Source organism: Schistocerca nitens, chromosome 10 (genome assembly GCF_023898315.1).
Source record: "Schistocerca nitens isolate TAMUIC-IGC-003100 chromosome 10, iqSchNite1.1, whole genome shotgun sequence".
Classification (NCBI taxonomy): Eukaryota; Metazoa; Arthropoda; class Insecta; order Orthoptera; family Acrididae; genus Schistocerca; species Schistocerca nitens.
The window spans coordinates 169,274,794-169,301,091 of record NC_064623.1 but is presented as its reverse complement, the minus strand read 5'-3'; the positions used below and the strand labels follow the sequence as shown (position 1 = coordinate 169,301,091).

The window sequence follows — 26,298 nt, the reverse complement described above, 5'->3', positions numbered from 1 at the left end:
CTTAAAAGTTCGTGGATGCCTCCATCGGCAAAGCTGGAATTCAGTATAGTGTTGGCCCACCGTTAACCTTGATGACAGGTTCCACTCGCGCAGGCATGCGTTCAATCAGGTGCTGGAAGGTTTCTTGGGGAATGGCAGCCTATTCTTCACGGAGTGCTGCACTGAGGAAAGGTATCGATGTCGGTCGGTGAGGCCTGGCACGAAGTTGGCGTTCCAAAACATCCCAGACCTGTTCTAAGGACAGGTCAGGGCTCTGTCCATTACAGGGATGTTATTGTCGTGTAACCACTCTGCCACGGATCGTGCATTACCAACATGTGCTCGATCGTGTTGAAAGACACAATCGCTATCCCCGAATTGCTCTTCAAGAAGGTGCTTAAAACATTAATGTAGGCCTGTGCTGTGATAGTGCCATGCAAAACAACAAGGGGCGAAAGCCCCTTACATGAAAAACACGATAACACCATCGTCTCCGAATTTTACCGTTGGCACTACACACACTGGCATTCGCCATACCCACACCCTGCCGTCAGATCGCCACATTGTGTACCGTGATTCGTCACTGCACACAACGTTTTTCCTCTGTTCATTCGTCCAATGTTTACGCTCCTTACGCTAAGGGAGGCGTCGTTTGGGATTTACCGGCGTGATGTGTGGCTTATGAGCGGCCACTCGACAATGAAAACCAAGTTTTCTCACCTCCCGCCTAACTGTCACAGTACTTGCAGTGGATCCTGATTCAGTTTGGAATTTCTGTGTGATGGTCTGGCTAGATGGTCGCCTATTACACATTACGACCCTCTTCAGCTGTCGGCGGTCTCTGTCAGTCAACAGACGAAGCCGGCCTGTACGCTCTTGTGCTGTACGTGCCCCTTCACGTTTCCACTTCACTATCACGTCGGGAACAGTGGACTAGTGGTGTCTAGGAGTGTAGAAATCGCGGGTACAGACGTATGACACAAGTGACACACAATCACCTGACCACGTTCGAAGTCCGTGAAGTTCTGCGGAGGGCCCCACTCAGCTCTCTGACGATGTCTAATGACTACTGAGGTCGCTGATACGGAGTACATGGCAGTAGGGTGCAGCACAATGCACCTAATATGAAAAACGTATGTTTTTTTTTTTTTTTGGGGGGGGGGGGGGTCCGAATACTTTTGATCACATAGTGTATGAGGGAAAGTGGCGGCTCAGCAAGTCACGCGATCCTCAATAAACGATGGCAGAGATCTTGCACACGTGTAGCTGTATGGGGTGGAATGCCATCCTGTCTCTTCTGGTCAAGCTGCGATTGCTGACGCTTCTGTATCCCTCTTTCACTACAGCTCATTTTACGCTCCTCATGCGTCACATGTTAGCCAGTTTTTGCACCTGTTTTCGGTTTCAATAAAACCTCATGTCATTACAACCGTGTGTGTCAAGTTTTACCTGTCTTCTACATTCCTCCGTGAATTAAGGCAGACATATAATTTTAACAGTCTGTTCAGTCGTGTGTGTGTGTGTGTGTGTGTGTGTGTGTGTGTGTGTGTGTGTGTGTGTGTGTGTCGCATATCCACTTAAACCACATGACCGATATGACCAATTTCAACCAGTCTTGGTACACACATCACTTGATGTCAGGAAAAGCTCGTTGTGGGGCTTCGAACCACCTTTCACTTGGGGTGGGGGAGAGTGGCGTGGCGTGGAGTTAAAAAGAAGTGTAGGTCATGAGGCACGAATACTCAGGCCTTATTCGTCCAGTATTTGAGAACGAGAGCACTTAATGACTTGCAACGAACTTTACACATAATATCAAACCTTTACGAAACGTTTTCTCGCCGTCACCCTCCACATAATGATGAAAGAAAAAAAAGTTCATCGCTTACTACATTTTTGCTCTTCATTCTCGCAACAAGCATGACGCTTTAACTTATTACATCCTTATTGCTAACGGTATTAACTCAACATTTTGCAGACAGTGTTCAAGTATACCACTGAAAATACCTGCAAAATTATATCAATACGGACGGGAAAAAAATGCAACACCGAGGAGGAGTTTCGCGACATAAACAAAAGTCAGTAGGCATGTTTGTCTGAAACACGATGTCCGTTCATATTTCGCATGAGTCGCATAAGAATGAGGCTAGTAACACGACTGTGAGCATGAAAATCAGGCTCACTTTAAACAGCCGTGAGTGTTAGTTGCCTTTGAGATAGGAGGTAGTGAGTCGATGTTACTCGAGAATGCCTCGAAGGCAACAAAGACGCCATATCGACAGGTCACCGAGGTCGTACAGTAGGGCTGTGAGAAGCTGGATGTCCTTCCTGCGATATTGTAGAAAGACGTGGCACGAATGGAATCATTGTACACGATTGCTGGCGGTGGTGGTCACAGAATATACAGTCGCAAGGTGACCGCACTCCGGACGACCGCGTGACACTACTGTGAGGAAAGTTCGTAGTGTTCGGCGTATGGCTCTGACGCACCGTACAGCGTCTGCAGCAGCAATTTGAGCAGCTTCTGGCACTGCAGTCACACAGCAAACTGTTACAAATTGGTTACTTCGAGGACAGCTCCCAGCTAGATGCTCTGTAGTGTGCTTTTCACAGACCCCAAACTACCACTATTTGTGACTTCAGTAGTGTTGAGAGAGAGCTCGTTTGAGGGCAGGACGGAAGTCTGCTGTGTTTTATGATGAAAGCTGGTTCTGCTTCGGTCCTAGTGATAGCTGTGTGTCAGTTAGGGGGCCAGTTGAGGGCCTGCATGCAACTTACCAGTCTACTAGACACACGCGACCGGCACCTGCAGTTGTGGTGTGGGTTGTGATTTCGTATGACAGCAGGACAACTCTTGTGGTTATCCCGTGCACCCTGACTGCTAATTTGTACATCAGTCTTGTGATACTACGTAACTCGTCTACAGATCATTGGCACGTTACCTTGACCTGCTCGAGCACCAAATCTGTGTCCAATTGAGCATGTAAAGGACATCGTCGGACGGTAACTCTGGCGTCATCCACAACTGGCCTCAGCCGTCCCCGTATTGCCCGACTGAGTGCGACAGGCGTGGAGCTCCATCCCACAAACTGACATCTGGCACCTGTACGAGGCAATGCGTGCACGTTTACACACTTGCATTAAACATTCTGGCAGCTACACCAATCATTAAGGTATCAGAATTTCACATTACCAATGGCATTTCTATCGTTTGCATTAACCTGTGATCTTGCAATGTTAATCACTTAAATATGCTACTTAGACAGATGTATTCCTGAAATTTCATTACACTGCATTTATTATTTTTTGGTGTTCCAATTTTTTCCCCATCAGTGTGTATACGACACACAGCTCAGGATGTACGATGTCGTTAACACAGAAATGTGTGAAAAACTGCTGCATCATTCATGATGTTTAAATTTGTTATTACTGCAACTTTTGTAGTCCTGTCTTCCTCAGTTGCATGTAATATCGTGGTATATTGATAATTTTTACTTATGGACCGTCTGACAGCAACTGAAAAAAACACAATTTTAGTGCCATGTTCGTTTCGCCTTTATTTTCTGCAAGGCATCATCAGTGGCCTGGAATATGTACATATGTTAGCTATTTAATTTACATTTTTGTCACTGTGCCTATAGGTTATAAACAGTTCCGGTGGTTGGTATTTCCTATTAAGTAGTAATGTTTCGAACTGTACTTACAGGTTACATGAACAATTTCTTACATATTACGCTCCTGTTGCATTTTTGGTGTTGTTCTTCTTCTTATGAATGCCAATTTGCGGTTTTTTCCCCACATTCCATAGCACTATGAACTGTTATTACTAACCTGCTGAACTGATTTTTATGAATTTTGGTAAGGAAATAGCTTTAAACCTTTGTAAGAACATAGGCAACTTTAGAAAGTGTGTAGTACAAGATACTTATTGATTTCAAGAGTATTATACGAATTACTATTTGACTTTTGAATTGTATCATATTTGTGTAAATAATTTTCTCGGTTGATACGTACCTTGTGATATGATTCAAAGTAGTGAATACAAATATAATAGAGGGAAACATTCCACGTGGGAAAAATATATCTAAAAACAAAGATGATGTGACTTACTGAACGAAAGCGCTGGCAGGTCGATAGACACACAAACAAACACAAACACACACACAAAATTCAAGCTTTCGCAACAAACTGTTGCCTCATCAGGAAAGAGGGAAGGAGAGGGAAAGACGAAAGGATGTGGGTTTTAAGGGAGAGGGTAAGGAGTCATTCCAATCCCGGGAGCGGAAAGACTTACCTTAGGGGGAAAAAAGGACAGGTATAGACTCGCGCGCGCGCGCGCGCGCGCGCGCGCGCGCACACACACACACACACACACACACACACACACACACACACACACACACATATACAGACACAAGCAGACATATTTAAAGACCTTATGTCTGCTTGTGTCTGTATATGTGTGGATGGATATATGTGTGTGTGTGTGTGTGCGCGCGAGTGTATACCTGTCCCTTTTTCCCCCTAAGGTAAGTCTTTCCGCTCCCGGGATTGGAATGACTCCTTACCCTCTCCCTTAAAACCCACATCCTTTCGTCTTTCCCTCTCCTTCCCTCTTTCCTGATGAGGCAACAGTTTGTTGCGAAAGCTTGAATTTTGTGTGTGTGTTTGTGTTTGTTTGTGTGTCTATCGACCTGCCAGCGCTTTCGTTCGGTAAGTCACATCATCTTTGTTTTTAGATATATAAAGTAGTGAATACAACGCATATACAATCTTTAGTGTATTTATTCGATACTTCCACACTGTTTGTTGCATAGTGTATAGCTGCTATGTGCATTACCCATCATTTGAGAACAAGAGACCTTATTGACTTGCAGCAAACTTTACACATAATTTCAAACCTGTACAAAACTGGTTCTCACTGGCAACACCCACAAAATGATGAAAGTTCTTCATGCAGTAGAAGTGTAGCATCAAGCATGATATAATGGCTTTTACATTTATTGCTTCTTTGCAACTAATGCTATTCGCAGGTGGTATTGATATATGCTGCTGAATGCACCTTCAAAGTTATGTCATTGTATGATACACAGTTTAGGGGATATGAGGGAAGGAGGAGATGGGCAGAGAGGGTGAATGAGGAGAAGGAATAATAGAATTGAAATAAATACGTACCAGGGCAACACCAGGTACTCAGCTAATTTATTAATAACTTTGTTTCACTAATTAATATCAGTTTTCACATAAAGACATATAATGTATAAACCAGTTTTTGGTAGCACAATTTTTTTTTAGTGCAGCATTCTGAAAATGTTAATTTCATAGTTTGATGTTAAATACAAGTTATAATATTCATTCAAATAATGACGTTCACCATTCACATTTTTAAAAGATATTTATGGTCCCTGCATACAGATAAAAAATGAATAATATACTTGACAAGATGTATTATGGATTACATCTCAGTTGTCACTGGCAAGTACCAAGCTGGATAGCCAAACATACATTCATGTTTGTCACACGTTTCAGGTGAGCCGCTCGGATGCTCTGGCAGCAGAGAGGATATCGCTCCTGGCACGACTCGGTCTACCATCTGCCGGTGACTTCGCTCTTCGACCAGGACCGGACCCAGTTGAGGGACGCCTACTAGCTTTTCTGCGAGTGTTCAGCATGAACAAAGGTGAGTGTGCACATGTCTCCCCCCTCTTATGCATGGGATGCATTTATCCTTTCTCTGTCCCTTTCCCCCCCTCCCCCATCCTTTTCCTTCCTCGTCACCCCCATTTTTTCATATATCTCTCTCATCCTACTCCACCTCCATATACATCTACATGTACTCTGGAAACCATCTGACTCTTATTTGTAGCAGGACAGAACATGAAAATATTAGCATTACTTCAGTCATTGCCATCTAGTGTGATGTCCCAGTCAAACTTTGAGCAGATGATCACGAACTGGCCACAGGTGACCATCCTGTTCAGAATACGTGCTCTAAAGACTGCCTCACAGATCTAGATGTATCAGACCTCATAACATGCAGCTAGGGGTGGAACAAACTGTCACCTTGAATGTGTTCAGAGGCGCAAAGTGATTTTAAGCTTGACTGAATGCAAAAAATTTTGTGCTTCAGATTTCATTTGTAAAAGTCTGTTATGTTAAATTTTAAGACTGTACCAAGATTTTGTTGTTATATATGCAGATGGATCTAAGCAAGAGAATGCTCTCTATTGTCAGCACTTTTCCCTAGTAGGGTTTTGAGTTTGCTTCCCAGAATGTTTAATAAATTATGATGCAAAGGTATGCAGTGTCCTGAAGGCACTGGAGTGAGTATGTATGCATCACAGCAGAGTCTTCCACCTTCTCTGACTTACTCAGTGTCCTATAAGCAGTACAGAAAATGTATCCAGTAAGGGGAAGGGGGGGGGGGGCGGGGGGGAGAAAAATTGAAAACCGTCCACAATGCCTCACAGTGGATCTGAGACCAAGGCAAGGAGGTGGTCTTTTGCTGATTGAGATACAAGTAAATGATGCAGCTGACAAAGCAGCCAAAGAAGCATGTAGAGATGGTGTTGTAATTAGGTGCACAAATATGATCCCTCACCTCAGTCGAGTTATGATTCATTTACAACATAGTTGACTGGGCGCCAAAGCTGCGCATACGTGTAGTTGCCCTAGCTGCGCAGATGTGTAGCTGGCTCGGAATTAGGATTTGTCCAAGCTTAGTGATGTTTTCAGTTTTATTTTAAGTGCCTAACAGCTGCTCAGCACGTCAACTATATGAAAAGGTTTTATTTGTACTTTCTCCATTAATTAAACATTTACAGTACTTACCTAACATTAAGGAGTTTTGACATCTTTGTCTCCTATCAGTGACAGCTCACTTTCGAGTATCGACATTATTAATAGCAAGTATATCTCGCGAATAAGTATGTGGTGTTTCCCCTACAAGTCCATCCTGCAGCACCTTACTCCCGCTGGTCCAACACCTTTGGCCTGCTCCTGCCCTCTTTCTCACGGCTCATTCTTCCTGGCGTGTAAAAGCACATACAGCCTACCTTATCACTGATACCCAGCTGCAGCCAATAAATTCATAGATCTTGTTCTAAGTATGAGGACAGTCAGAAAAGTTCACGGTGTGATAGTGAAAGTGGGAATTTTTGTTTTCAAAAACTTTTCTCTTTCAACATAATCTGCGTTTACGTTAACATATCTCATCGAGTGGTGTTCCTGTGGCATTATTCTGTTTCTGTATTGTTCCTCTAGAAGTGCAGCAAAATACTTTTTTAGGGCTGCAGTTGCTTCTGGGTTGGACTAAAACATTAACCAGCAAGACTGACTTTCAGTTTTGGGGAGAAATGAAGTCTGAGGGAGCCAAATCTAGGGAACAGCACAGATATTCCGAAACTTCACATTGCAGATCTCTCAGTTTTCCCATCACCAAGACACTTTCGTTGGCAGAAGTATTGCCTTGATGAAAGATGATGGTTTTCTTTTGCAAACAGTCTCTTTCCTCAAATTCTCGCACTCGAAGTTTATGATAATGATCGACAGCTACTGTTTCACATTTTTGAAGACTGTCAGTAAAATTCCTTTCTGATCCCACACATTGTGATGCTGTCTCCTACTGATGACACAGTCTTTACCTTCCTTGGAACTGAAGAATCACCTCTTGTCCACTGTCTGGATTGTTGTCTCAATTGTAATGTGTAGCTGTCAAACCATGTTTCAACCATAATCATATAATGCTGCAGAAAACCACTTTGATTTCTACAAATATGCCCCAAACACTGTTCACATCTTCGTGTCCCAACCTTCTGGTATGATATGATGCACGTTTTGTAAGATTTATGATATCATTAAGCTATTCATCCTTCAGTGAATCAGTTTGGAAACTTTCACGGGCTCATTTAAATTGAACAGTCCATTTCTCATGATGGGAATTGAAGGAGAAGAGTCACCATACAGATTTATGAATGTCAAATGAGTGTCAGTTGGCATCGAAGATTCTTAAAATATGATATTCAACCACAGGGGTAAAAAGTTATGCCTGTAGTGCTGCAATATGTGGGTGAGACAGAACTTTTCAGAGAATCCTTGTACCAAGTTTTGTGAAGTCAGTCATGTACAATACCATACAAGCTAGAGAGAATGTTCTTTGATAATTGATCTCTGTGCAGGAGTATTTCATTTCTATGGATAATTACACAAAACAATAGTCCGACCTATCTCTAAAGATATAATACTCACAACCACATTGTGATTACTGGCCAATCAGCATATTGGCTGCTGTATGCAGAATCCTGGAATAAATATTGCACAGTCAACTAACTTTATACCTCAGCAAATACATTTTAAGTAACAGATATTACTTTAAAGTCAGTACCGCCAGTAAGCCTTTTTTTTTTTTTTTTTTTTTTTTTTTTTTTTTTTTTTTTTTTGCTGTGTTATATTTACACAATCATGATTTTGGCAAAAAACAGTCTAATGACTTTAAAGAAATATATTATGACTGTGGCCCCACATTATGAAAAAATTATTAACAGATATTAGTCTGTTTTTGAAAAACTGAAATATACCATAGACAATTGTGAAGCCACAGTATTGACACTGCAAGACTTCTGCAACACATTTCATAGCATTAGATTTGACATACTGCAGAGTAAATTGTGACACTTAGAATTTCCTTCTGAACTGAAGTGATTTGAAAGCTACTTGAGATGCAGACAGCAGCATATTGTCAGCTGGAATGAAGAGCTGTCTTGGAAGCTCATGTTATTAGAGTGCCACATGGGTTAGTCCTCTCCGTATCCGAGTGTGTGTGTGTGTGTGTGTGTGTGTGACATTGCCATCCTTGTCTTGAAGATACAATTTCTGTGAAAACAATTGCATGCCTTACTTAAGTGCTAGATCTAAACATACCAATACTGTCATCATACAAGGGAATGATGATCTGTCATCTGAGTCCATATGGGTACAAAACCTGGGACTCACACTAAATCTCAATTAAGTGCCAAGTAATTTCAGTACACCATCATAAAGCAATAAATTCTGAATTCCACAAACAAGTGGCCCCTCTTCTTTCCTATGGTATCTCAGTAACATATCAGGAAACAGTATATGAACACCTCAAGGGAATGAAAATAGTGTCGCCTCATGCCGGAAGACTTCTCCAAGCCTCTAAGCGCTCCAGAATTTTCGAAACACATTTGCACTGGATGAGAAAAATAAACATCTGCAGTGACTATTTCTATGAATCACCACTGTTATAGTGTAATCCAACAAAGGAGGAGAACTAATCATGTATGCTCGTTTGTTTTCATCTGCCTATTTGGCCACGTCATTCTGTAGCTAGGATGGTTGCGGCATAAAAAGTTATGTGACCACCATGAACTGTGTCTCCTCCAATAGCTTGTTATTGTGCAAGCATTTCAGTACCTCACATTAGAGATTAAGTAACTGTCATCTCATTATCATAAAAGAGTCTCACTTATCGATTAACCTAAATGCACTCATCCATCAAACAGAAACACTGACAAACACCTTCTGTGTTGCTGCTGTCCACTGCTGGAATATGTTACTTGCATTCCGTGAGCAATACAGTATCCTGTTGCATGTAAGAAAAAGCTGAATCACTTGCTTTGTTAACTTACATAACAACCTGGTCTATTCAGGGGCACTACGTATCTAGATGGTTGTGTACAATTAATAAGCTATGGAAATACTGACAGGTGTTAATTCAAGCAGTCCCGTTGGCCTCAGGTGTCACCAGCAGAAAAGAATGAGTGCAACCTGCCCATGTCCTCCAGAGTTGTGCCAGCTAGACAACCCTGCGTGTACTGGTGATCCTCATGTCATGCTGTTGAGTGTGATAGCCAATACTAGGTGTTTGATGCAGAGCAATGCCTCCTCCCCTCCCCCCTAAGGGGTTAAAGAGGATGATGGAAGATGACGAAAGATGGCTAGGAGGACACGAGGGCATACCTCCCCCAGACATATCATAGACATCTTGCAGTCCATCAGCCGAATCCCCTGTGAAGCAACGGCTGGCCGCACACCAGCTCCGAGTATCGCTGAAATTTCCAAAGTCGTGCAGCAACCCGTCACTTTGTCTCAAGACTCGTGGAAACGTGTTGAGCTAATCAGCAGACAGGCTGCCTCCAGATCCTCATCACCAAGGAGTAGCCACGGTTTTTCGAAAACTCAGAAGCCTACCATTGTCTCCTGTGTAAGACACTGATAGAATGGTGGCACAACTAAATGCCTTAATGCTCTAAGCTTGATTGTTTGTATCCTTATAGCTACACTTCTGACATAGTCCTACTGGGGAAGGATGAGTAGATTTGCTTTATAATTCCTCACCCTGTCAGCTTTTCCAGTGAGCACAGGGTGCTAGGCCCTGTTAAATTTGCAATATGAGAGTTTCTCAGTAACACCCAAGTGCTCCAAGTTACAAAATGTTACTTCACCCTCGTTCACACTGTGTTGCAGCATTAGCAGTTCTATGCATCTTGTCTGTGACCCGTGTCACAAACACCGTCTTGCCAGCACATTTTGTTGTAATGTCTACAATATTTGCCCAGTGGATTACTTGAGTAGCACATTGGCTGAGCTGGACTGTACTGTCTGTAGCAGTGGCTGGAATGAGACTTTTAAAAAATTTACAATAAGACTTTTCTGGGATGCAGCACTTCTTGAGTTATAACACAAAAAATAATGTATTCAACCATTTCTCCCTATCAAAAAGTAAGCAATTGATCCCATCTTCTTCCTGTTACATTCTCTTTCAGTCTGTCAGCCGGTTGCCGCCCCCCCCCCCCTCCCCTGCGTTCATTACTTACATTTTATCACATTTGCCTTCTCTCTCTCTCCTATCTCTTCCATTACATCCATTGCTGCCATCTGCCATGGCTTGCAGTCTGTTTAGTTACCTGTAATTTATTGTTCTTGTACGTTTCACAACATAATTTGTAAGGTGGCTTTTATCTATGCAGTGTGCTAGAATATTGTAGGTACAAATGAAATGGGTGGTAAGAGGAAAAGGAAACAAGCAGATAATCATAACAAACATAGGTCTGGAAACCGATGGTTTCCCTGATGTTGCATATTATGACTGAGTACATGTACACCTTCTGACAGAGTCCCCGAGGATCCAAACTGCAGACAAACATGGTACAGCAAGTGCTCCACATGACCGCCCTTCATGTGAGGGAAGGCTTCAGCACATTTCTTCATCAAAGTCTATACATGTCCAAAGATCCCCAATGTGTTTTGATTGCATTGATAAGCATCCACAATACGTTGTCAGAGTATTGTGCCATTAACACGGCTGGAATACATCAAAGCTTTTAAATAACCCACACAGTAAACTTCTGTGGATTCAGGATGGGGGATGTGGAGGCCGCAGTATTGGCTAGTTGTGCCCAATATGCTTGTTGTCGAAGATTTGTACACATATTCCCCAACAGCCACATGAAAGTGTCCTGTTGGACCATCGTGCATGTCCCATGTATGTATCCTTTCACCTTAAGGAATGTCAGCAGCTTAAATGTAGCCTTAGACATGTGTTGTGGAACAGCAATCCAGCTGCCCCATGCAGGGTGAGAGAGGCCAGTTTTGAATGTGTTCATTGCCATTTCATAGCAAATGCACAAAATAAAATGAAAGCCATATGGAACATTGTAAGGCATGAAACAGGAGTAAAACAGAGAGAATACCATAATATCAAACTGAACGAAAACACTTCTGTAATATTTGATCCCCAGCAGATACCAAATAATTTAACTCTTATTTATCTGAGGCAGCTGAGATTCTGGTGAAGCAAAACTTTCAAAATGCTGTCACTGCAAATCAGATTAAAACTATCCCTAGTAACAAGTCTCTCTTCCTATACCCAACAGGAAATGCTAAAAACAATAAGGGAGCTAAAATCAAAATTTTCCTCTGGTACTGACAACATACCAGACCATATCATTAACAAATGTGTACCAGTAGTAGTTAAGCCCATGGCAGACATATGCAATAGTTCACTTTCTCAGGGAATCTTCCCAGAAAGGTTAAAAATAGCTAAAGTGAAGCCATTGTACAAAAAGGGTGAAAAAACAGGTATAACAAAATATAGGCCAGTCTCTGTTTTTTTCTAAAATAATTGAAAAAATATTTTATAAAAGACTCGTAGATTTCATTGAAAAAAATAAACTTTTCTCAGCTAGACAGCATGGTTTTTGAAAATGTAAATCCACTGAGCCAGCTATTATCGATTTCTTAAATGAAGCTTTAAATGCATTAGATAAAAAAGAACACACAGCAGCAATATTCCTAGATCTTTCAAAAGCATTTGACATCATTAACTATGGTCTATTGCTTAGAAAGCTAGAAAATGTTGGTGTCAGAGGCCCAGCCTATTAGTGGGTAAAGTCATATCTACAAAACAGACACCAAATAGTTGAAGTCTTGTACAAAGAAGGAAAAAATTTAACTTCCTATCAATCAGAAAAACACTGTGTTAAATACGGTGTGCCACAGGGCTCTGTACTGGGACCAATCTTGTTCTTGCTGTTTGTAAATGACCTGGTACCATCCAGCCCTAACTGTAAGTACATTAAATATGCGGATGATACAAATATACTTATCAAAGGAAAGACCCCAGAAGAGCTCCAAAATGAAATAAAAAAGAGCACTACACATGTATCAGAATGGTTCGCAATGAACAACTTAATAATAAACACACATAAAACACACTATGCATCTACACACAGTGCACAATAAACAGCCTTTAATTGCAACCATAGAACCGTTAGGCAAAAGACTTGAATTTGTAAATAGCAGCAAATTTTTTGGAGTTTGGATCCAAGATGACCTAAGATGGCAGAAACACACGCAACACCTATGTAGTCAATTAAATACCATTTGTTATAGTATAAAAATTCTTGCTGGATGCACGTCAATGCAAGCCATAAAAAATGTGTACTATACCCAAGCAGAATCACTACTAAGATATGGTTTAATTTGCTGTGGAAATTCACCACCCAGCAAATGCTGTTTTATTCCACAAAAAAGAATTATAAGAGCCATGGAAGGCTCAGCACCTCGATCTTCATGCAAATCCTCATTTAAAAAGCTTCATATTCTTCCATTACCATGCCTATATATCCTAGAAACAATAATGTTTATAAGGAAAATTGTAGATGAAAATAGCAAGATTGCTCCAAAAAACCAAAATATCCATTCATACAACACAAGGAGTAATCAAGATTTACATATGCAGTTTTCACGTACAACACTAAAACAAAGAGGACCCTTGCAAGCAGGAAAAGAACTGTATAACAAACTACCTAAAGAAATTAAGGCGATAACTGGCATGGATAAATTCAAAACTGCAGTGAGTGACTACTTGCTACAGAATTGCTACTATAGTGTTGATGAATTTTTATCTACAATGTAAATATGTGAAAAATTTAAATAGTTTACACAATTAAGGCCAAAATAAGAAATGTGTACATGTAGATTTATCTCTGTATTATATGTGGTCTATTACATATAGGTGTGTGTCTGTATAATCAAGGCCGAAAGTATGAAATATGTGCGTGTAAAATTTATTTGCGTAATTGTGAAATGTTATTTCCATATGTTAAAGTTACATTGCTATATACTGAAAACCATACAACAGTTTTTTCTGTTAAACTTTATTGCAAATTATTTGACTTGTCCTATATCATTATGTACCCCTGTACAGTGTATGATTCATAGGACCAATAAATAAATATAAATATACACTTGTACTTACATGGTATCAAGGAAACTGTTGGTTTCTGGACCTGTGCTTCCTGTTGGGAATGCAGGGGGGACAGCATAGGTTATCGTCAGTCAGAATGATTCCCAACAAATGGTAATAAAATGATGTTTGTTAAATGTAAAGAAATACTCAACTTAAATGAAGCTTCGTCTCGTGAAAGGTCCAGCACAATTAGTTTAAAATTACTACAAATACTCTAAAACATTAAATTTGTGACTCTGTGCCTCTAAACGATGCTTACGCAGAGTCCAGAGTTGGCCTACAATAATGAGGCATTGACCAGTCAGTATCCACATGCGTGATGTCCAAGGGTTGGCAGCTGCGGCCCCTGCCAGACTTCTGTGTAGTTCATACTGCCAACCCGTACAGCTGCTGCTCTACGAGCGTTTCGAGCACAGACTATCGATTGCGGTGCGGTACTGTCTGGAGCCACGAGTACTGTCACCACATTTATTAGCATTGTTTGCTTGCCTCATTGTCCTCCATTTTCCCATATTGTGGACAGAACCGAGACAGCAGCATCAGTTAGGCAGACAGTACCTGAGTCTTTCTCCATTTATTGGGCCAAGCAGAGTTATTGGAGACATTTTTTCTGAAAAGCTACAACCTACTGAGAAGAAATTTCATCCAACACTTGTCTGCAAAGTGTGTTCAATCAGATGAAAAGTCAAGCAAATTTATTGCATTCACAGTTACAAAGCTATGATTTTGAAAAATGTGTTAAGAAACAGCAGCCCAGCTACCCCATGCAGCATGAGTATTGTAACATTTGCATGACTGCACTTGTGCTTACATTGTATAGAGGAAACTATTAGTTCCCTGATTTATGTTTATTAGAATTCTTTGCTTGTTTCATTGTCCTCTACTTGGCCATTTCATTTGTGCCTTTAGTAATCAAACACCCTGTGTATATCTTCAAACAGGTTTGATGCAACCCTCCACGGCTTTTTCTCCTGTACCAGTCTCTTCATTTCAGAGTAACAGCATTTACTCCCAATATCCTCAGCTATTTGTAGGATATATTCAAACCTCTGTCCTGCCCTACAGTTTTTACCCTCTACTATTAGGAAGAAATAGACTCGATTTAGGATGTAAGACCTCTTATAAGATGTGTGTGCCATGATGACTTCAATACAAAATATCTGCAGTAGAGGGCTGTATGGCTCTATTATTGTCAGGATAAATAAATTTACAAATGGAATAAAATTTTCACAGATCAGCTGCAGCACTGGATGGAGAGTGAGAAAGTCTGTGACCTGGTTTATGACGACTGTGCACTTGAGACAGAACTGGAGTCTCGAACCTGGAACTTCCTGTACACCCGTATACAGCTGCTCCTTTCTGCGTACCCGACAACGCTGAAGGTAAGTACAAAGGGTAGTTACACTGTGCAGGGCAACATACAGCCACTGTACCTCACAAGGGAACCTCCCCATCGCACCCCCCTCAGATTTAGTTGCAAGTTGGCACAGTGGATAGGCCTTGAAAAACTGAACACAGATCAGTCGAGAAAACAGGAAGAAGTTGTGTGGAACTATGAAAAAAATAAGCAAAATATACAAACTGAGAAGTCCATGCACAAGATAGGCAACATCAAGGATTGTGGGAGCTGAGGAGCGCCGTGGTGCCGTGGTTAGCGTTTCAGACAATTATGAAAGTTCACGAACTCACACATAATCAACTTCGATCTCCAAAATTCCAGGAATGTTCAGATTTGCTTGGACATATGCAGGATTTGACGGTCTACACACGGAAAAATTTGAAAACGTTAAAAACGTATGTTTTGATAGAGCACAGGGAAAACTGTGCGACTGTGAAACTGTTGCATTCATTTGTTGCAGTTTATGTGACAAACTCTTATGTTTTCATCACTTTTTTGGGAGTGATTATCACATCCACAAGAAAACTTAATTGGGCAAGGTAGAAGAATCCTTTTTACCCATTCGCCAAGTGTACAGGTTAGGTGGCTCGACAACACATTCCTGTCATGTGATGCACATGCCGTCACTAGTGTCGTATAGAATATATCAGACGTGTTTTCCTGTGGAGGAATCGGTTGACCTATGACCATGCGATGAAATGTTTTCAGTTCCCATTGGAGAGGCACGCCCTTTCGTCTACTAATCGCACAGTTTTGCGGTGTGGTCACAAAACACAGACACTAAACTTATTACAGTGAACAGAGACGTCAATGAACGAACGGACAGATCATAACTTTTCGAAAATAAAGAAAGTAAACTTTTCACTTGAGGCAAGACTTGAATCAAGGACCTCTCATTCCGCAGCTGCTCATGCTAACCACGGGACCACGGCGCTCCTGAGCTCACACCATCCATGATGTTGCCTGTCTTGCGCATGGACTACTCAGTTTGTATATTTTACTTATTTTTTTCACAGTTACTCACAACTTCTTCCTGTTTTCTCGATTGATCTGTGTTCAGTTTTTCAAGGCCTATCCACTGTGCCAACTTATAACTAAATCTGAGGGGGGGTGCGATGGGGAGGTTCCCTTGTCAGAAGAAACACTGCTGCAGTCAGTGTCGATATACGCTTCTGTGGCCAACTGTTTAAGGTAATACCAGTGTTTAAACTGTTGGAGTATAAAACTCGTAAGTGAATGATGAAATATCAAGTAGACTAACAAAGTTATCGCACAAACATTGGTTCTGTGCTTATTTACATGAGGAATATGTCTTTGAGTGACAGATTAGAATACTAATTAGTAAAATCAGTTTGCAAAAATGGAAAGAGAGATAATGTATGAAAGGTAAAGATGACATTTTAATTACCACCTTGAAAAAATAAACTTATATAATTAATTTTACATTCGTTTGCAGAAACCTGCCTGCAGCCCTGGTACACATTGAAATCCATGTACCACAATAATCTAGCACGGTGCTAGGAGCTGAAAGAAAATGGCTCAACTCATTCGCAAATTGAAGTGTTGTGTAGTAAATTGTTTTTAGCGTTTGATGGGGAACAACACTGCAACTGCCCATTGTGAGTTGGTGGAAGTGTGCAATAATTCATTATCATATGGAACACCAGTTAGTTAATGGAGATGCTTCCATGTGACCAGAATGACAGAAGAAAATGGCAGATTGTCCCTCTGTGAAGAAACACCAGTCATAAGAGTAGTCGTGGCCATAGTGCTCAAAAAATAGTGTCTCACAATTGAGATAATAGTGGAAAATCAGTTTTTAATCAATTTTCAACATCATGCACATGATTTTCAATACGACATTAGTCCCCATCTGCTGGGTTTTGAGAGGGCTCACACCCATTCAAAAGCCCACCGAACCGGGGCAGCAGAAATGTTGCATCTGTGTCAGACCAATCCATCCAGGTGACTTGTTCAGCCACCTAACTATGGATGAATGTTGGATGTGTCACTATCAACCCGAGAGTAAGGAGCAAAGCAATCATTGGTAACATGTGAACTCACTTCCACTGAAAAAGGTGAAGACCCAGTCATCGTCAGCCAGGCGATGCTGTTTTTTGGGACTGCCACATTGTGGTGATAACATATTATGCTCATAAGGGGCAAATCATCACAGGAGTGTACTAGAGAAATATCCTGAGGAGGCTAAAGGGGCTATCATTGCGGTAAGTTGTCCAGCGGTGTGTATTTGTTCCACGGCAATGCCCTAGCCGATATCGCACAGGACACAGTGGCTCATGTTGCTTCTTTAGGTTATTAAATTTTCTCCCTCCTCCTGTATCCTCCTGACACAGTACACAGTGACCAGTGACTACATCCTCTTTACTTGGATGAAGAAACCATTGCATGGAACGCATTGCGCACGTATGAAGACAAGCTGATTTTTGAGAGGCAATATTCATAAACAGCCAAACTGCAGCCTCTTACAACAAGGTTTCTGCCAAGTTGTCTATCATTAGAAATGTCACATTGAAGGGGGGATATGCTAAACACCCATCACCTTTCCTCACTGTCACTACCGCCCCCCACCCCACCCTCTCCCACCAAAGCGATAATTAAAACTTTATGACTACCCCTTGTAGACAGTTACTTGCCATTAAGTGAGATCAGTGTTACTTTACTGGCTGCATTATGTCTAATAGAATCAGGTGAGTAACCACCTTGTTCACTTTCAATGGTATGTAGTGACCGTCACCTGTGGTCATACAGGGAAGGTGATTCACTCTTAGACAGAGCACCATTGTGAGATAGGCCCCTGCTGAGGGCACAGACACAGAGCGGCCTCGGAGACTGACTGGATTTAAAGATAGTTTAAGAATTAACTGTATGCAAGTTCTCCTAACCACAGTGTTCTTGTCTCCTTTCTACAAGAATTCTCTCAGGCTGCACAGCTGTGACAGTTCTGCCAGGGGTGCAGGAACACCTCACTACACAGCTGTGGACAGTCAACAGGCAACCTTCCATAGAAATCAGTCTTGGACGAAGAGCACACATGGTCACGAAGTTCGGATATCTGCGGAACGAGATAAGAATATTAGCGCTGTGGCTTATGCATGCCCAAGTGGTACTTTGTGTTACTCATGTGACAGACTGAAGATGATGTGATTGGAATGTCAGAACTGGTTGTCTAATAAAATAATATCAAAGTAATGGCTGTTGGTACGGTGTTATTAAATTTTTAAAGCATAATGTGGAGGAGTTGGTTTGCTGAGTATGGTGTCAGTCATTTCAATATTGTCTCTGTTGGTCTGCCACATTGCAGTGTCTATCTCTTTGAGCGTCTGCTGACTCAGCTTTTCTGTGACACTGTCCTGCGAGTCCAACAAACCTGTGGTGACTGATGCCACCCTTCTTTGTATGTATTCAATATTCCCTGTTATAGCCCGCACCACCTAGCAAGGCGCTTCCGCACATAGAGGCGGAGCAAAAAGGAAGCTTGGGGGGGATGGGAACTGCACATGCACGGCAGCAGAGAGCGGGCAAACAAAATCCACATTGCTGAACTGCGTTGCTGTGGACAACAGTCAGGCTCGTTTGCGTACGGTACATTGTATTACATGTTCAAATCTATGAGGGGAATAATAAATCTAAAACCAATTTTGATCAATCATCTTGAGAGAAATATTAATTCACGTCATGATGATGTTGCGTCCACTGCTCCACAGATTTACTCTGCGTGACGTCGGGAGGTGAGAACAGCTGACACAGCTTTGTGAAGACATGAAGCACAATTTTTCTCAAAATGATAATTGTCTAGCAATTAGGTCATTGAAACTGCTTGCAATAATTTACATTTATTGTGTTTTGAACTGCATTATAAGTAAAAATTTAATTCACAACAAAATTAACTTCAAGCACCAACCGAAATCATTATATTTGCTTGACAACTGCTTCTACTCAATACAATTTTTAAAAATGTGTAAGGTGTGTGTGTGTGTGTGTGTGTGTGTGTGTGTGTGTGTGTGTGTGTGTGTGTGTGTGTGTGTGTGTGTGTGAGGGGGTGGGGGGAATGTGGATGACTATAGTTAAGTGTGAATGCTCCCTGTAAAAAAGAATTAGTGGTAGAAAAGACTAATGTAAAAGATTATCATAAAAATTGTCAGTAAGTTGTCACACTTTTCACTGTTAACGGGCATTATTAGTGTAAACTAACAAGTTTGATATTACAGTGAGAGACCACACTTATAATCAATTGAACAAGCAAACAATGAACAATCATCTGTGAATAACTCCAGAGAATGCTGACTGATAACATCGAAAACCACCAATATTTCAAATAACAGTTACTATCATTTTAGCACCTTATCCAGTTTGTACCTTGAAAATGACAGAGGTTTACATGTGGAAATATCAGACTTCTAATGAATATATTCAGCTGTATTCTCGCATGTTATTAAAGCATATAACATGATGGAAGAAGCTTAACTTCTCCTTGGGCAAAATTTTTGAATGTTTTACTCTGCATAACTAAAAGGATACAAAGTCCTAGTCAAAAAGGCTGGGAAGTTCTCATTATTATGTATGGAACTGATATGTTGACAAACACTTTTTTTAAACCATGAGGCTTCAAAATTAAGAAATATGTTTACTTTGTTCCAAAGTCTATTTCATAATACCATCATCACTTCTATTTGAGCCTTTTTCTGAACAATCTGATTGTAAATTTATGATGATAGATTCGAGGCTTATATCTGTCATCACTTCCCTGTCAGATTCTTCTTTCTGAAGCTTTTCAGCATGCCACACGGACAGTGCTCACACTACAGGTGGAATGTTGTCTATTGCCTCATTGTCTGTTGTCTCATGCACAAGTGATTTCCTGTATGTTATCTTGAATGTGTTACTTTTTTCCTCACACATAGCCTTAAAACCTTTTGCTCAAATTAATTCTGTGGGACTACACTGACTGTAACACAGGGGTAAACGCAAAACTATGTGATGCCATTCATATGCAAGGAAGTGAAGTTTGTACATTCTGTCACGGGACTTGTATAAATTAATGAGCTGCAGGAGATATCCACTTTCTGGTGTTTGTACTTGGTGTTTTCTCTTATAACAGTTGAATTATAATTGGCCATGACCTACTTCAAAGCAAGATATGACAAGAATTGTGAATCACATCACGAAAATGACAGCGTTCCTTTCCGAATGGTAATCACTGCTGTTTTTCTTACATGTAAATACAAGTTTATTCTCAGAAACAAAACCAGAAGAAGAGTCAGCATGCAGAATAATTATCCGAGAACCTATTCCTGTGACAACTTTAAAACTGCCAATACCATCAGTCATTTTTCCAGCAGATCTTCTTCGAATGATTCCAATTGATCCATGTTTCATCAAGGTAATACACTGCTGAACACCTCCTTCTCTTGTATCATGAATCTTTATGTGGGATATAGATCGTGCTGCACCTGTGTCACTTCTTTGAACTAAAAACACTCTTCTTAACGTATCTGGAACCAGTGTCTTTTAAAATTCTTTACAAAGACAAAGCTGCATAACTGTAACACATTTTTGTGATGTCGGGCATTCATCATTCACATGGATCACTTTAAATCATCATTGTTAAAACCATCCATTTGAGTTACAGGCTCCTTGCGATTTCGATGCTTTCCAGGTGATACGAAACCAACTGTTTCTACGGTTCCTACAGTTATGACACTTTTGTTTACAATTCTTTGTTCAGTTTTCTTGCTGACATCACATGGTTCTGCAGTCCGTTCTTGTGTTTTCAAATGTCAACAGTAAGAGACCTGCTTTCAAATTCATGTTTGAAAAGGTTATAAATGCGGTAAATAATCTGCCTCACCTGCTTGTGAAGTACTTCACATTGCCGTCACCTGACTTTTTTTTTAATGACACTTAAGCACTTACAAAGTCACAGCTATACTGCTGCAAGAAAGCAAAGGAAACACAAAAATTGACAGTTGAATGAATAATTCAGTTGTTGCAAAGTATGGCAACAGTGCAACAAGTAGGAACGAAATTCTCGCTCTCTAGCTGTAACTCTCTTCTAGCCACCCAGAAAGAGAATGAATATTATTGGCTGCCAGTGGCTAGTAGAGAGGGATGCACAGAATGGCTGAAAATTGGGCCGCCTTCTTACATGACGTGAACTTCAGTCGTATATGGCATGAGACCCAAATGCTTCAGCAATAATTTAGATTGGGTCTGCTCTGTATACTGACTGTATAAAGTGGTTATATTGTAAGGATAGTGTTACTATGATGCTAAGCTTATCATCTTTTAAACAAATGGTGTTCAATAAGTAAAGAAGCACTTTTTTTCTGAAAGCAGTTTGGTTTGATTCAGGATTTCAGTACACCATATTATTCCCCACTCTTTAGGCTGCAGAACCCTATTTTGCAACCTAACCTCCATTCAATGTGGCAGCCTTAAGGCACCTTACTGGGCGGGCCTGATGCCCTCATGGTACCACTCTACTGGTCAATGTTGGAGCCAATGTCTTGTTGCATCAATAACCTCCCCATCATCTATGTACTGCTTCCCACAGAGTGCATTCTTTGTTGGGTCAAACAGATGTAAATCAGAAGTTACAAGATCCAGGCTGTAGGCTGGGTGAGGAAGAACAGTCTTTTGAGTACCCCAACTGGTGAACGAGTGTTTGAGCACTACCAACAGACACATCCAGTTGTACAACGAGGTATTTGATTGTGATCCATCAATCATCTCAAATGAAAATGTCCACACATTCCAACATTGCAAGAGTCACACCTGTGTGCAGCCAACTGTTTATTGAGCTCCCAAAAGCAAATAACCTAAAGCCTCCAGAAGTGTGTATAAAAAGGGATCTCAGTAAAAGTAAAATGGATTTATTCCGCAGTAAATTAAGTATAATAAGCTGGCCTGTAGACTACAATAGTTCAAGCTCGATAAACTATGACAAATTCTTAAATTGTTTCTTAGAGGTATTTAATGAATCATTTCCTCGTAGATATAAGCAAAAGAAGGTTAATGGTAAACTCAAATGGATTACAACAGGAATAAAGATCTCTAGTGCCAGAAAGAGAGAGCTCCACAATGAGTTAAAATCAAACAGAAATCCAGATTTTGTTATTTATGTCAAACAGTATAAAGCTGTATTTAGGAAAGTTGTAGCGGCAGCTAAAAAAATGGCAAATAATAAATTCATACGAGAACACAGAAATAAGACAAAAGCAGTGTGGTCAGTTGTTCAGTCTGAACTAGGAGCCAAAGTAAAAATTCATGAGATTTTGAAAATTAGACATGAAAATGAAATTATAGTAAACCCTGTTCAGATGTCAAGTTGTTTCAATGAATTCTTCCTAAATGTAGTAAGATCGGATGTGGATATGACATTCTATCAGGGCATCACAAATTTGGAAAACAGCCAGAACACATCTTTTAAACAATTTGAAAAAATAACCCAAAGGGATGTGGAAAAGGAAATATTGTCTCTAAAAAACAAAACCTCACATGGGTGGGATGAAATAACAACATCTGTAATCAAGTATGTGTACGATATTATTTCCCAACCACTGTCAACTATTATAAATCAATCTTATGAACAGGGATGCTTTCCAGAGGTATTGAAATATGGTGAGATCAAACCTCTATTCAAGAAAGGATCGACAGAAGATATGGGGAATTACCGCCCTATCTCTCTCTTGCCGGTCTTCTCTAAAGTGTTTGAAAAGATTGCAGCAAAACAAATTAATAACTTTCTTACTGTAAATGATATAATTTTTAAAAACCAGTTCGGATTCCAACAGGGTAAAAGCACTGCGAATGCTATAAATGAGTTTATCCAAAAAATATGCTCCACGTTAGATAAAGGTAGAAAGGTCACAGGTATATTCTGTGATCTGACTAAAGCTTTTGATTCAGTGAACCATGCATTACTCCTCCACAAATTACAGATGTATGGAATCAGAGACACTGCTTTAAAATGGTTTAGCTCGTACCTGTCAGGTAGGAAACAAAGAGTAATTTTAAATTCAAATGGAACCAATTATTCATCAGACTGGAAAACAGTTCCCCAAGGAGTCCCACAAGGTTCGATATTGGGTCCCTATCTGTTTCTTTTTTACGTAAATGACCTACCACTTGCTATTGATGTTCATTCAGTCTTATTTGCTGATGATACATCAGTTCTAATTGAAAATGAGGTATCTGAAAATATTCCAGAAAAAGCCAAAAATACTTTAGAAAAACTTGAATCTTGGTTCTATCAAAATGGACTAAAACTAAATGTAACTAAAACCAAAATGATGCAATTTGAAGCTAAATCAGTAGAAAGGAGTGAAATAAAGATAACTTGCAATGATCAGGATATCACAGAAGCAAACCACGTGAAGTTCTTAGGCCTAAATCTTGACAAAAATTTAAATTGGAAGGTACACATAGATTACTTAGCAAATAAACTGAACAACTTAGCATTTGCAATGTGTATTTTGTCAGGTGCCACAAACATGGATACCAGAAAGATAGTTTATCACTGCTACTTTGAGTCAGTTATTCGTTATGGCATAATCTTCTGGGGAAATTCAGCAAATGTCACTAGGCTCCTAGTATTACAAAAGAAAGTAATTAGAAACATGTGTGTTGCAAAAAAACGGGAATCCTGTCGACCACTGTTAAAAAATTTAAAAGTACTATCTATCCCCTCACTTTACATATATGAGATGGTGGTGTTCCTATATAGAAATCAACATACACTAGACAATTTCCGTTTTGACCACAACTACAGCACTCGCCACAGAGATAACTTCAAACTTCCAACACATCGTTTAAAACTTTATGCCCAAACGCCAGAGTATATGGGGTTAAAAATTTTCAATAAAATAAAAGGCAGTAATATATTTAAAATGGAGATTGGTTCACTGAAAAGATTGCTCTTTACTCTCCTGGTAGAAAAGTGTTATTATTCTGTCGATGAATTCATTGAGGACAGCTTCACAATCTGAACACAGGGATTGTAATACATTTATTATATTATGTACATGTGTAGCTGTAACTTAGAAATGTAAAATATAATGTAAACTTTTGTATTTCTCTTAAAAAAAGTGAAAAAAGTTCCTTTTGTAAACCTTGACATGTCTCCTGTACATCAAATCAAATGATTTGAAAATTGTATGTAATGAGATGAATAAACCACATAACACATAACATAACACATGAAGTTGGACAACTTTATGTGATCTTCTTGCTGTGTTGACAGACGCCTTGCCCAATGACTCACTGTGCTTTTGTTCACTGTCAGGTCTCGGTAGACATTACCTATGAATATATGTGACGCTCTGGTTTGCTGCCAAAAGAAACTCGTTGACAGCTTTCTGCTTGAAAGCATCTCCATTACAGATGCCATTTTGAAGGCTATGTATAGTGCTGCCACTTATCAGAACTTCATAAAACTATAGGGGCTAAAGCAGGAATATTCCACGATGTCCCACAATAAAGTCTGCATTTTTTTCAATCAAAATTGGCTGTGAAGAAGAGTGTGTTGCGTTAATTATTGAATGCTCCTCATATAACCTGAAGAAATATGTTGACGAGTAAATAATAATAATAATAATAATAATAATAATAATAATGTGCTGCTGAAAATACAGTGAAATTCCTCAAATATCTTACAACTGTCAGTGATGGTGTTCCTCAGGCATTCAGTCAAGTTGTTAATTCCATTTTATGTATAATAGCCTATTTAGACTGTTGACCCAGTTGCCTAATTTAGATGCGGCAAGCTCCAACTAGACTGTGAAATACTGTTGGTGTTGGACCGCTGTTTATAGCAGAGTTCAACTTGTTGCTTATTTGTTTTTCACAACACATACTGTTATTCCATGAAATGCACATTCTCTCATTGTTTCCCAGCTATGATGGATGAGAAAACCCATGAGATTTTAATAAATTGAGCCTTGGACAGCAAGTCTTTCTGAAATCGATACTTCCATTCCAGTTTGTGAGTTTTCTGACAGCTTGATTTTGGTAGAATCCTTAATTGTGGTGTTTTGTGTTTGCAGGGCGATTCTGAACTGATCTTGTTTCTTATAAAGCGCTTTGTATTGGGTTGGTGAGAGGTTTTGGGTTGTAATGCATACTACAGAATGAAACTGATATTTGTGTCACAAATATTTTTGCCTAAATCCACCATAGGCAGTTGCTACAAAGCTGATGTACAAAAGTGCCTCACAAAAACTGCTTCAGACTGTTTAACAACTGATACAAAATGTACAAGAACTGTGTCATGACTGATTCACAAACTAGTGTTACAACTGGCCTGGCACCAGCTCTTGTATAAAAGAATAACAGTCAGGGATACATTATGCTTTACATTTTGGTACACTATGCTCTAATTAAATTTATATAATTGTAATGCAGAATTAAATATTGATAAAATTTGAAGTGTCAGCACATTCCATATACAGGACATGTCTGGAATCGCAATTTCTGTGACACAACTTGACACAACTATATATAGCATTGTATCAGACCAATTGGTGAGGTTAGGGGTGACCATTACCTGTCATGTGGTAGGTCACTAAATTGCCTCCATGCCCTTGGAGGATTAGGACGGCTTCTTCCATGAACCTCTAAGTAGTGGACGCATTGAGCTTACATGGAGAAAACTTCAGAGCAACACTATGCAACAAAGTTTTGCATGAAGCTTAACAGGACAACACTGGAAAGTTTTGGAATGCTTATTTAACCCTTCAGGGACAGTTGCCTTTCCAGATCACAGTCGAACAAGTGTCACAAGATATTTAAAGAAGGTTGGCAGGAGGTTGCTGATGAGGCCTGCACAGGACGCCCATCAACATAGTGAACGGATGACTGTATGACTCACATGTGCCAGTTACTGAATTCAGACTGTCAAATGAGTGTTAGCTTGATGTCAGAATTATTGGGCTTACCAAAAATGGTTGTTTGTGAGATTGTATCGGAAGATTTGGCCATGCAGATAATCTGCCCAAAGTTTTGACTGATGCACGAAAGCAGCACCAAGTGGAAGTGTTTGTACATCTAGAGCAACTCTGTGAAGATGGTGTCAGTTTCGTGGACAATGTGATCACTGGGTCTTTCAGTACAATCTGGGGTCAAAGAGGCA

General features: G+C 40.1%; 1 protein-coding gene across 1 annotated transcript in view; it reads left to right on the top strand.

Annotated features, from left to right (window-relative positions):
- The window catches only part of LOC126210589 (actin-histidine N-methyltransferase), a 450,900-nt gene that overhangs the window by 396,081 nt on the left and 28,521 nt on the right, over nt 1–26,298 (top strand). Inside the window, exons 10-11 of the mRNA XM_049939857.1 lie at nt 5,506–5,656; nt 14,984–15,132. Coding sequence (XP_049795814.1) covers nt 5,506–5,656; nt 14,984–15,132 — 300 coding nt within the window. The remainder of the gene's footprint in view (nt 1–5,505; nt 5,657–14,983; nt 15,133–26,298) is intronic.